Source organism: Sturnira hondurensis, unplaced genomic scaffold, assembly GCF_014824575.4.
Source record: "Sturnira hondurensis isolate 20B ecotype Veracruz unplaced genomic scaffold, ASM1482457v3 Scaffold0014384, whole genome shotgun sequence".
Lineage (NCBI taxonomy): Eukaryota > Metazoa > Chordata > Mammalia > Chiroptera > Phyllostomidae > Sturnira > Sturnira hondurensis.
Genome location: NW_028087015.1, coordinates 2,900,379 through 2,913,862, shown reverse-complemented (window position 1 = coordinate 2,913,862; position 13,484 = coordinate 2,900,379). Strand labels below are relative to the sequence as shown.

At 42.0% G+C, this 13,484-nt stretch overlaps 2 protein-coding genes across 3 annotated transcripts in view; one reads left to right on the top strand and one right to left on the bottom strand.

Moving 5' to 3' along the window:
* SGTB (small glutamine rich tetratricopeptide repeat co-chaperone beta) overlaps positions 1 to 4,488 on the bottom strand; it is a 31,562-nt gene extending 27,074 nt beyond the window's left edge. Inside the window, exons 1-2 of one of the 2 annotated variants that reach the window (XM_037062861.1) lie at positions 4,250 to 4,488; positions 2,988 to 3,104 (exon numbers count right to left, since the gene is read on the bottom strand). In XM_037062861.1, coding sequence (XP_036918756.1) covers positions 2,988 to 3,087 — 100 coding nt within the window. In that variant the 5' untranslated portion in view covers positions 3,088 to 3,104; positions 4,250 to 4,488. Of the gene's footprint in view, positions 1 to 2,987; positions 3,110 to 4,249 lie in introns of both variants that reach the window. The other variant, XM_037062860.1, reaches the window with a different exon arrangement.
* A 44-nt stretch (positions 4,489 to 4,532) lies between these two features.
* Positions 4,533 to 13,484, top strand: part of NLN (neurolysin) — an 84,946-nt gene continuing 75,994 nt past the window's right edge. Inside the window, exon 1 of the mRNA XM_037062847.1 lies at positions 4,533 to 4,741. Coding sequence (XP_036918742.1) covers positions 4,701 to 4,741 — 41 coding nt within the window. The 5' untranslated portion in view covers positions 4,533 to 4,700. The remainder of the gene's footprint in view (positions 4,742 to 13,484) is intronic.

Below are 13,484 nucleotides of genomic sequence, written 5' to 3'. Positions count from 1 at the left end.
AGCTGAATGGTAACACCAAAAAAGTGAGTGTAGATAATGAAGAGAAGATCAGCTTTGGATGCTGGGTACTCCAGGTCATGGAAAAGAAGAGGAACCAGCAAAGGAGACAGAGAAGGAGCAAATGACGAGATAAAAAATCCAAGAGAATATTAGGTAACCTGAAAGCCAAGTGAATAGAGTGTATGAGAGGAAGGGTATTACGGGAGTGATCAGCAACTTTATCCATGGCAGCTGATAAGTCAGATGAATACTGAGAACTGACCATTGAACTTAATAACACAGAAATCACTGATGATATTTTTTTAAGAGGAGAGAAACACCAATGTGTGGTTGCCTCTCACATACCACCTACTGGGGACCTGTCTTGCAACCCAGGCATGTGCCTTGACTGGGAATCAAACCAGTGACCCTTTGGTTTGCAGGCTGGTGCTCAATCCACAGAGCAACACCAGCCAGGATTGAACACAAACATTTAGTCCACAGCATATCATAATAGGCAGGCAGAGTAGGCGGGTGTAGGTGCTGGGGTGTGGGTAGATGGGGCAGAGAGAGTCTGTAGAATTTGTCTTCTTATCACTTCAATATTCTTGGTGCAGTAGGCAGTGAGGTCATCAACTAAAAGTGAGTACAGGGAAGGAGGTTTGAGGGTTTGAGAAAATACAGGCAAGTACTAAAATGGTCGTGTTGGAGAGCCAAAGTGTGAATGAATTAGGAACAGACACTGTAATTGCTGGACGGCATTAAAGGTCCACTTAAGGCTTATTGTCATGAATTTAAAGTGGGACCAAGTCAGCAAAGTTGTGTTTTGCTCCAGCTATATACATCACATGGATTTGCATAGAGAGTAGATGAAGACCTGGATTTACACAAAGTTGAATTTTGCAAGGAAGGGAGGGATATATAAGGGTGTGATTACAATCAACCATGGAATTTAAATCAGGTAAGAGGGTGAGCATGAAAGGTAAGGGTCAAGAGACTGGAGGTACTTGTAAGGAGAGGTGCCAGAGGAAGTGGGCAGGAAAGGCCAGCAGTAGTGCTCAACAAGTGGAATGTTTAAGATAGAGATTATGGAGGGAATACGGTTGGGTAATGGTAGGTTTAGGAAAGAGTTTCTCAACACTGCCTGTACTAATATTTTGGACTAGATAATTCTTTGTTGCTAGAAGCTGTCCTGGACATTGTAGAATGTTGGGCAGCATCCAAGGGCCCTACCCACTAGAAGCTGGCAATACCAGCTCCCCAGTCATGACAACCAAAAACATCTCCAGACATTGCAAAATCACCCTGAGCCGAGAACCACTGGTCCAGGGTCTTACCAAAGGAGTGAGTGGCTGAGATCACTGGAGAAAAGAGTCAAGGGAACTGGAAGAATCATCTGTGAGTATATCACAATTGCCAAAAATTAAGACAGGAGAAGTTCTAGAGAGAGTGACAGTGAGCAGGAGCCACAACAGTCAGAACATGAAGTAGCTGTTGGTAGATGACAACAATTAGGAGTGGGTGATAGAAACTAATGAGAAGTTTCAAAGCCAGTAATAGACCAGCTCACCATATTGGTAAAGCTGATAGTAGAACTTAAACTCCTTTTCTAAGACTATTTTTAAATGTCTAGAAGGTGGGCAGACACCCCCACATGATTTCATATTCAATAAAATTAGATGCACAGAGTCAGAAATAGGTGTTGGTCAAAAACAATCAGCTCCATTTCTGGAGGCCACATATAACAAACAGCTGAAAGCACATATTTTTGGCTGGGTACCATTCTAAAAATAGGACATAACATCTTGGTTTAAAATTTTCCTTCTGGCCCTTAAAAGTATTACACTGCGTTTGATTAGGAAAGAAACACATTTTATTAAATGACTGCATTTATCTGTTTGCTACAGAGCAGTCATAATGAGCATCTTCCCTAGACAACCAGCCACCTTTACCTTCACATGCTCTAACCAGCCTTAATATCAAATGGACTGATTGCCATATTCTCCAGCTGTGTCACCTGCTTCTTTCACTGCCACCCAGGACGACATCATCTCACCAGAATGCAAGCAATTTTAGAGCAAATGTCCAATTTTTATCCCCACCTCCCAGAAGCATATTCGTAAGGGAAATGCTTGTTAAAATTAATAGATGTGCCACCTTTATGGGAGAAACAGCTTCAAGAATGGAAAATAAAATTGCACTGTTATTGAAGTTCTCCCAAATGCATTGTCTCATTGCAATAATTAAGTCTTTGGGCAACAAAGAAGCTGGGCTCATTGAACCCCCACAGCTTATGTGCAGAATTCTGTCTTGTTATGGTCCCACTAAATATGAATTTTACACTGCATAAATATGAAGCAGAAAAGATTATGTCACAGAAGCACGTGCCGCTCTGATGCAAGTCTTGCTCAACTTGACAGATTACCGAATCTAATATTTAAAGCTCATATAAAACAAGTGTGCAATCCTCTCATTTCAAGTCCCCAAATAGGAAGTTGTCAGAGCAAAATAGTGATATAATTATTAGACTTTTACATGGTGCTTTTATAATGACTAAGGTATTTTCATATATTGACTCTCAACTAAATGCTTTCCTACTAGGAAGAGGCAAGAAGATCTTCAGAGGAAGAACTGCGGTTTAAATCTCAGCTCTGCTACATGTTAGTTGGTCTATGTTACTTAATCTGGTTTCATTTATTTATCTGTTAAGTAGGGATAATACTAACTTAGCAGTAACTGTGAAGAAAAATTCCCTACAATAGGAATTGCATAGCTCTGACACATAATAGCTGTTCAACAAATAAGCATTAGTCCTCTTATCTTTTTAATTAAAACAAACAAAATAAGCTTCAGAGAATGGAAACTCAGGATAATCTCAGTTACATCCCTCTTCCTGAAAGATTTTGTTTTAATAGATTTTGTTATAATAGATCATAAAGTCAGGCTTATACCTATTTTAGTCTTTGTTTATAATTATAACACAAATGAACATAAAAACAAGTGCCTACCTTCCAAACTTTCTTGTTCATCTGAAGTATAAGCATCCATCTGACTTTGTTCCCGTAAGAAACGAATAACAGCATAAACTAGGTGCTTGATAGATGACATTTTAAAAGTTTAGACACCTTTCCTTGATAAGAAAAAGGAAAACACTGAACTAAGATATTTTAAAGAATTAATCAGAAAGGTTATAAATAACCAGGGTTATAAGTTACACCAACTGTAAAAAGCAAAAACTAAAACCTTTATTACCTCACTGCTTTATATTTTTAGTCAGGAGAGCATAAAGTGTTCTGATGGTATGCGTTATGTGTTTTCATTTATAATTTGCAAAAGTATAAAACTTGCAAAAGTAAAAGTTTTGTCAAAAACATGTACAAGGTAAGCTTGGATTCCTAATGAGTATCTCACAGCATCTTAACAGCACATATGGCACAGACGGAGATAAGGATGGGGGTACAGTCTCAGGTGTAGAAACCTCCAAAAGGCCTCAGTAGTAAGTTGAGGGAGATTTCATACTGCTGACTCAGAAGCTGATCCACGCTGAACATCTTCCTCTATTTCGTGAGATTTTTAAAAATGTATACATAATTCACACTCCACCTACTTTTGTAGGCTGAGACAGTTATTTGATGAAGTATATTAACAAAAGGTTGTTTGATCACCGAGTGTCATTCTTAATAAAAATGGCATTTCTATTTAAACACCAGACAAGTCAGGAAATCACTGCTCAAGTCGATGGATACTCTACACCGACCAGTGCTCTCTGCAGTAGCTGTGCCCTCGTGCACAAGCTGGAAGCTCCCGGTCATATTCATTCACAGGGAATACTATCTCGACGAAGCAGTGGCGCAGGGCCAGCCGGCATTAATGGCTTATTCCCACTAAATCGCATCATCCATCTGTTCCCCAGGTCCCTAATTCAAAGCCAGGGTGTGGTACCCACCGCTAGGATGTTTATTATTTGTGTGCTTATTTTAAAAGCGAGTCCAGCCTTTAGGCCATGGGTTGCATGTACTAAATAAGGCCCCAGAGCAGAAGGTTAAAAAAGAATGGGGGAATGGGGGAGGGGGGCGGTGCAGAGGGGAAATGGAGATGTCCAACCTCCTCCAGGCTTCTCCTTATCATCCCTAGAGCACAGGGACCTGCTTCTTCCTCCCTTAAGTACCCGGGCCTAGCCTCCGCCCTGACGGGTACTGCGCTGAGTGCGCGGAGCAGGCCCCGCCTGGGGCGGCGGGAGAAGCACCCTTCCCAGACAGAAGCCCCTTACCAGAGAGGGCGCGAGACCCGGGCAGCGGCCCGCGGTGTCCGGAGGCGGGTCCGCCCGCTCCCTGGTCCTCAAGGCTGGAGCCTGGCTCTCGATGGCCCCTCGGCCAGCAGTCGCTCAAACTTCCACAGCGCGCAAGCCACCGCAGCCCCGGAGCCCACCCGGCTGAGCGCTCTGCTCCGAGATGCGGGGTCTCGCCAGAACCGCCCACAGGGTGGTGCGGGACGCGCGGGGCGGAGCCGGGCCCGGGGCGGGGCCCGGGGCGGGGCTGAAGTGGGCGGTGGCGTGGGGCTGCAGCACGTGGGAGAGCTCGGGCGGACCCGGGCGCAGTCTCCACTGTCGCGGCCGTTACCTCCTCGGCTAGGCCGCTTCACGGCTCCCCGGCCTGCCGCCTCCCCCACCCCCGCCCCGGAGCAGATCGAGCCCGCCGCCGCCGCCGCGTCTCGGCGCTCCCATGATCGCCCAGACTCTTTCGGCTGTGCGAGGCCTCCACAGGTACCTCCCCTGCGCGTGTTAACCTTGACCGTAGGCACTGCGGGATCTTCTGCCCCGGCCTTGCCCTGCGCCCTGGCCCAGCGTTTCCCCACCACACCGAGGCGATGCTCCCGGGACCCTCCCTCCCGGAGTCCCGCAGGGCCTACCCTGAGGGACACCTGGCTGGCAACCGGAGGGCTACCTAGCCCTCCTCCGCTCCCCGAGAGGCCATCCATTCCCCTTTGTTTGGAACTGCCTCAGCTGCACTCAACAAGACTGGTCACAGGCCCGGCCCAAAGTGAACGCTGTAAGATGGTCCGAAAGAGAAAATCACTAGACTTTGTCCCCATTCAGAATTGCAGACCCGTCGTTAAAAGTGCCCCAGCTGTAGACTCATGCATGAAATTGTCATTTGCCTTTCACACACTTAGCGTACAAATCGTTTAGCGTCCACACAAGATGAACCCGCTGCGGTTTCACTGATTTCCGTCCATGCTTTCTAATATCCTTTTTATTTACTTCCTTCCCATAACATTCGGCCTCTTGCTGGGACAAATTGACTTGGCCCAAAATGGAGGAAATTATTGCCTGGACACGGTTTGGGGCAGCTTCAGCTGCTGTTTTGGATTGCTTCCTAGCTCCCTAACCCCATCCCTCTGCAACGGACCAGTAGCAGGACGGTGAGAGAACTAAATTCTTTGCACGGATGCATTGAGTGGTTTTCAGGAACAGTATCCGAATGAAGATCCAACAGAAAAAAGGAAATAATGTGTTTCTTGCTTGCTACTTATAAAACGACTTAGAATATAACAGCATTTAAGCTTTTTAACAGTTTTTAATTGGACATCAGAAACTGATCTGGGTGGAGCTTTGTGTTGCTCAGTCCTATGGTTACAGTGCATCCAGGGGACAATAGAAACTTAAAAGACGATTTTGAACATAGTTCAGGCTGTCCTTTTAGTCTGCAGGCTGCAATTGGCATAGCTGTCAGGTAAAGCTGTACCAGCAGATGAAGATCTTGACATAATGCAGGTGTGAGCAGAGAGACTAAATGTCATAAAAGATGTGGTTTTCAAACTTTTTAGTCTCAAAACCCTTTTATCTCTCAATAATTTCTCAGGACTGAAGACCTTCTATTTATGTAAATTATGTCTTTCCACATTTACTATATTAGAAATGAAAACTGGAGGATTTTTCAGGTATTTATGTTTGTTTAAAATATAGAAATAAATTCATTATGTGGATAAATAACTTTTAATAAAAATAACTATTTTCCAAAACTCCTCTCAAAATCAATGAGAAGACTGGACTGGTGGAGTTTTCATTTCTCATTTTTTCCAGCTTTTAAAAATTGTAAAATATGCCTAGCATCAAATTTACATTTTATTCATTTTAAGTGCACAATTTAGTGGCATTAAGTACATTCACGTTGCTGTGAACCATCCTCACTATCTGTGTCCTGAGCTTCTTCGTCATCCCAACCTGGAGTGACAGTCACACCTCAGTTCTCAAACATCTCAGTTCTTGACCGGTTCGGTTCTTGACCAGTTCGGTTCTTGACCAAGTTCTCCACAGAGGAAATGTCTCAGCTGTCTAACAAAACTGCTGCCTCAATTCTCTGCCCGACAACACTTTCTTGCTGATTCCTCTGTGATTAGTCACACACATCTCAACGGACGAAGGCCATTCAGCTTTTGAACAAATCACCTCTCAAACAGTTTTCCAAAACAAATTAAGTTGGAGCACTGAGGTTTAATTTATATCCATTAAACATTAACTTTTTATTATCCCCTCCCCGACTCCCTGGTAACCACTGTACTTCTGTATATGAATTTGACTATTTTAGGTGCCTCGTACACTATTCGTTCATTGGTGACTGACTTATTTCCCTTAGCATAATGTATTTAAGGTTCATCCATATTTTAGCATGCATGCTTATTGCCTTCCCTTTTAACACTGAATAATATTCCTTTTTATAGATATACCACATTTTGTTTGTCCATTCATCTGTCCGTGAACATTTGGATTGTTTCCGCCTTTTAGCTATTTTGAATAACACTGCTAGAACTTTGGTATGTGCGTATCTGTTTGAGTCTGTTTTCAATTCTTTGGGCTCTATACCTAGATGTAGAATTACTGGATCATGTGAGAATTCTACTTTGGTTTTTTGAGGAGCCACAGCACTGTTTCCCATTGCATCTGCACCGTTGTACATTCCCTTTGGCAGTACACAAGGAGTCCGATTTCTCTACATCTTTACCAGTACTTGTTTTCTAGGGGGGTTTTTTTGGTTGATTTAATAGAAGATAGCTGGGGTCTTACTTCTGCTTCTGCGTTTAATCTCTTGCACTGTTTTGTTTGACTTAAGAAGATGAAGAAAAGCCCACCTTTCACTCATATGTAGTTGAAAAGGGGAATATTTTAACAACTCCTTTCAGATAGTCGTGGATATGCTTTGATATCCCATCAAAGTTTGACAAGTGGTAGTTTTTAAAGGTTAGCTGCAATGTGGAATATGAAACCATAAATGTACTTTTCCTACTCTGTTACATTAAAGTCCATGATTCTGCCTTGTATTTTGAATGGATCTTATGTGTGATTTTGTAATATCAAACATGTGAATTGGAAAATAGTGATTCCTTGTGTTAAAAATATCTCCCTAATTTTGACACATTCCATTATACAGTATCAGTCATGTTCCTTTCATATCATTACCCATGTCATCATTAAAAGTCTTCAAGTATTAGGGAGCTGAGCTACTTGACTCTCTTTTGTATTATCTCTCACCCTCCAAGAGGCTAACTCTGGTTTCTTCTAGTAATGGTGACAAGGTTCCGTGAAGTATATAAAGGCCTCTTGAGGCCTAAGCTTAGAATGAACACCATCAACTCTGCTATATTCTGCTGGTCAAAGCAAGTCACAAGGCCAGCCCAGATTTAAGACAATGGGGAAATAGACTCTGTTTCTTGATGGACAGCGCAGCAAACTCAAATTGTAAAAAGATACAGGTTCATAAGAGGTGTGGAGAATAAGGGCCATTTTAGCAATCAGTATACCGTATTGGCACATAAAAATTTAATAAATATTGGCTAGTACTGGGCCATGGCCCAGTGACTCAGTTAGTTGGAGTGTTGTCCCTGTCTGCACACCAAAAGGTGGCAGGTCAGTGCCCTCCATTCAGGGCATGTACAGGAGGCAATCAATTGATGTTTCTCTTCCTCCCAGACTCTCTTTAAAATCAATAAACAACATATCCATGTGTGAGGAATAAAAATGTTTTTTTTAAAGATTTTATTTATTTATCTTTAAAGGGGAAGGGAAGGAGAGAAGGAGAGAAATATCAATGTATGGTTGCCTCTCATGAGTCCCCTGCTGGGAACTGGCCTGCAACCCAGGCATGTGCCCTAACTGGGAATCAAACCGCAATCATGTGGTTCACAGGCCCGAGCTCAATGCACTGAGCTACACCAGCCAGGGCTAAAAATGTTTTAATAAATGTTAGCTCTTACTATGTTTATGTTTTGTGAATTATGTAGTCACATTTTGGAGGTTTTCAAATTGAGATTGTTCATTTGTAAGAGCCCTTCATACATGTCACCTTTTTTGTTTTGTCTTCGAATTTTGGGATGGATTGTTACTGCCTTCTGCTTTCTCACCCTACAAAAGTTTAAAATTTTTATCTAATCAGGTGTATCAGTTTTTTGGTCTCATGCCTAGAAACCATTCCCTACCCAAGACTAGTATTTTTTTAATCACCTACGTTTTCATGTATTAGTTTTTTATGTTACATTTTTCATACTTAAACCCTTTATTTAACCCATCTGTTTTGAGATTATCTATATCTCCTGCTTGGTAGTCAAGAGGATATCTTCTTATTTCTCAGCCACACTTAGCTGGTGTCTTTGATACCTAAGCCCGTTTGTGGTCAAGACCAATAGGGAAAAAATCTTTTCTCTCTCACATCTTAGGTAGGGTTATAGTGACAGAAATAATCACAGCTTTTAGGTGAAAGCCTGATTGCTGCAATGTGTGGCGTCCATACTGTATACCTTAATTACCCCCACTAGTTGACAAGCTTTGTTAGATCAGGAACACATTTGTTGTTGTTTATTTCTGTATTTAGCACTTAGCATGGAGTTGTTCAGATAGGTGCTTTTACATATATTTATGGAACGGATGGATGAAAAGGTATCATCAGTGATGATAACTGAAAATTCAGCATTCACTGCAAATATCTAAGGAGGATAGGCTTGGATCTGGCATTTTGATGTTGACAGCGACTGCTATAACTTTCAGTAGAAAGTATTTCAAACTACATGAAATAGCTCATTGTAAATTTCTTTTTAAATAATTTTTAAAAGATTTTTATTTATTTGTTTTTAGAGAGAGGAAGGGAGAAAGAGAGGGAGAGAAACATCAATGTGCCTCTCGCACATCCCCTTCTGGGGACCTGGCCTGCAACCCAGGCAAGTGCTCTGACTGGGAATGGAACCAGCTACCCTTTGGTTGCTAGGCCAGCACTCAGTGCACTGAGCCACAGCCAGGGGCTGTAAATCTCTTTATGCAAAAAGAAAACATTGCCAGGGGAAATTACTATGTCTAAGTATTATTTTAGACCTCATTCTATAATAAAAAAATTATGGAGTACAATAATATGCAGAATGAAGCCTTCTTAACCACCAGATACATAGGGATTTTGAGTATTACTGGGTGTATGTTAAAAGCCATGATCTTTGTCACGTTCTCTTATCACTAGGTAGTTGGGGGTTGTCATTCAAGCAGTGGCTGAAGCCATATAAACCCAGTTTGTGGCTTGTAAAGTAGTAGTCTAACTAATGAATACCTAAGAACAAAGTTTATTCTAAATGCCATCCTGAATATGGAAGAAATTGAAAGAGGTGCCAATCTCTAAAGTATTGGGTCAGAAGCAACCAAGTGGAAGAAGAACAGAAGACAAACATCACATAGTAGGTGGGCCTGGGGTCCGCCCAAAGCAAGGAAGCCAGACTCTCTGGACTTGTGTGACTTGGGAGTTGCCTGGCACTGAGGAACGTGGCACTAAGCAGACCATGATCCTGAGAAAAGCAGAAGTACTTGTTGGCCAGACCAAGAAGGTAATGACATGCCGCTTGCCCTACCTGGTACAGGAAGGACCCAGGAGAACCCAAAGAAGTCACCATGGTACAGTCATATCCCAGATCATGTTTCATGCCTGCTCTGTTAAATCTCCACCCTTGCTCTAAGTATGTACTGTACTCCCATAACTTCACAGAAGCAGCTGAAGGGAAAACAGCTTTTTTTGGAATAGCAAAAAGGACCCAAGGCTCCTTAGTGAGGTGTTTAATAGCTCATTAAAAGTGTTTTTAATGATACTGGGAAACTGTAAGTTTACAGAAATTGTGAGAAGTAGAAAGCGACTGATGGAAATTAACATACAATTTCCAAATCTTCATTCACTCATGCCACAAATATTTACTGTGCGCAGTAACCATAGACCAGAGGCTATGCTAAGTCCCGTGGGGACAGGTGTTTAAAGCAAACCTAGATTCTATTCGTAAGGCACTTAGGTTGGTATTACTTTCTTGTCCAAATTTGTTTTATGCTCTTTACCAAAATGAATTCACATCAAGATTAATAAAATAAACAGAAAGAAGATCAGACAAAAATTAAAGGGGACATTAGAGTCATCCTTATTTAAATTGGGTCCAGAATTTTACTGTAACTCTTCTTGCAATAATAGCAAAAGGAAAACATTGTTAAGAATTATCAAGAACAAGGTTTTTTGGCACTGTTTGTGAGAGAAATTTATCATGTGGATGCATCAAATAGAGAAAGTTGAGTAAATGCAATGAATAATACCTTCAAGATTCCTTACATAGTGAATGCAGTAGATTTTATCAGGGCTATTTCTTGTTTTGACCTTTCTTAAAAGGCCAAGCCAGTACAGCCTATCAAAGGTGATAAGGCACATACATAAACAATTAGAATACAAGGTAGATGGTGATAAGTACCACTGAGAGTTAATAGGGAAATTGATATGGGAGTGCAGGGGAGGGAGAGAGATTACCAGGGGTAAAGGAAGGAGCAAGGTCATAACTGGTCCTTGAAGGGTGGCAGGGTTTGGACCTGTGAGGATCAGGGGACGGTGTCCGCTCTCTGCCAGACTATTTACCAGACTTACAAATAGCCACACTAAGTTGACTGTCCGAGGCAAACATGCTAAAAACTAGTGAAATGACTCAAGGAATAGAATATGCTACACCTTAAATGTATATAACGTTGTATGTGAATTATACCTCAGTAAAACTGGAAAAATACAAGTCTCAGATTATGAAGACTTACACACACCACAGGGGAAAAAAAAGAAAGGAAAGAAGATGTGCACACCACATGGCGTTGGAAGTGGTCCTGCTTTCAAACCCTTGTGTAGATATACTGAGTGTCAATTTCTTCAACCCTGAAACAGATAACATTAACTACCTCTTAATTTTTAAAAGGCTGGCAGGAACTGTTGTGCAGGAAAACATGTAGTGTGTGCTCGATATCAAGTAGATAATAGTAACTAATAATGTCCCACCTTCCACAGAAGTAGAAAAAAGTAGTCCTAGGTACTTGGGTAGGTAAGAACTGACTATAGTCACAAATGCCTTACCAGTGACTTGGGGGAGGATATAAGTGACCTGCTGATATAATATTCAGGTGATTAAGTAAAGATGAAAAATTGAACTTGCAAAGGATCTCAGGTCACCAGAACACTGTTCTAATGAGATTCTTTATAGTATTAAAGATGAAGTCCTGGATGGAAGCTGAACAGATCACCCATATGAGAGCAGGATGACGTAAGAACAGCACTTAGGAAAACACTTACCACCTTGACTTGTTTCTAGGTTCAGTATGAATTGGGATATTGACGTGGCTGCCAAAGTGTTAGAAAGGAAGGAGTCAGTAATCAGGTGACACTTAAGTCCTGGGCGTCAGCTGCCAAATCCAGTGGACGCTCTCCAGTTCTGACTTGAAGTGGTAACATTTACACCATTGGTCCCACATTCTTTCTCAACTTTCAGAGAACAAATTCCTAATTTTCCTCTGTTATGAGCATTCTCAAATTTCTTTCATGCTTCCTTTTCTTGACACCTTACCCTCAAGTGCTGGTTTTCTCAAGTTTTTATTCTCAACTTCTACTATAAATCTCTTTTCTGTCTCCTTTCCTTGAGCCTACGTAGGTGCTGAAGTCTCTACCACACACCCGTTTCTATCTGAAACTTTCCCTCAAGCCGCTGGTGCACAGTTTTCCTTTCCCTACTTTGCCAGACTCCCTCACTCTTCTCATCGGCACATTCAGATATCCCAGTATGTTCTAAGTTACATGTTTGAAGACATCCATCTCTGTCTCTCACTAGTCTTAGGTCCATATGTCCAACTGCCACATCACCATGCCTCCACACCCTGGCAGGCACTCAGATCACCGACTGAAACTTACCTAGCAATATTTCCCCAAACCTTTCCTTGCTCTTGCATTTTTTATTGCCCAATGGTAAATTTGCTTTGTTTCATCAGTAGGACTACCATCTACCAAGTCCTGCCAATCTCACCTCCTGGACACTGCTTGAATCCATTGTTTTCTCTCCTACTCTCACTTTCAGTTCTCATTGTTCATCTGGATTACTGCAGCCTCCCGACTGGTCTTCACCTCCGAAAACTCAGCCTTCCACACCCTCCACAGCTAGCAGAGTGCCTAGCTAACATATAGATCCCATCCTCTCACTTGGAGATTCTCACTGCCTGCAACATAAAGCTTAAGCTCTCTACCATGGTAAACAACCATGAATCTTGCTTATCAACCTCTCCAGCCTCATCTCCCTCCAATTCCAATTTTTAACTTCAAATTGGTTCTAATTCCTGGGACACACTATGACATTGATTGAAATAGGCCACTGCTAGTTCTGACAACCATTCCAGGCTTGCTCTTCTGCTTCTCCACATCCCCCACCCCATCCTTTCCTGGATGAGTCCTATTCGTGTCCCATCTCCAGTTCTGAAATTCTATTACTGTATTGGTAAGGAGAGCTTGTCTTACGCAAAATCATATAACGTTTTTAGGTTGAAAAAGGCAGCTTAGTAAATGGTTAAGATTTCAGGCTCTGAAATAAGATTGCCTGGTTCACATCCCAGATCCATACTTATTTAGCTGTGTGACTGGAGGGCTTGACTGGCCCTGGCTCCACCTTGGTTTCCGGATCTATAGAGTGAGGAGTAAGTGAGGTAATGCATAGAAGACACTTAGCACAATGCATGGACATACGAGCATGCACTGTGCTCGTAAGTAGCACTTTGTAAGTAATGACTTTGTATATATTCAAGTAGGTGCTTTGCTCTACTTTCAATGTAACTTCCAAACTTAAGACCTAAGAAATCCTTAGTTCGTAGGAGCGTCATCTGATTACCAACAAGTTACAGGTTTGCTTCTCAATCAGGACACACGCCTAGGTTGTGGTTTCAATCCCTGGTTCCGGCATGTACAATCTGCTCTGAGCACCGATGGGAGACAACCAATCAGGCTGTGCTTCTCTCTCACGTCAGTGTTCCTCTCTCTTTTTTCCTCTCTCCTTTCCTCTCTCTCTAAAAGCAATGAAAAAATCTCAGGTGAGGATAAAAACAAACTTGTCTTTTATCTTTTAATGGTGAAAAAACTCTCCTCTGCTTTAAAGAGTAGGCTTTTGATATGTAGATGGTCAAAGAATTTGAAATCATTATCATCGTCATT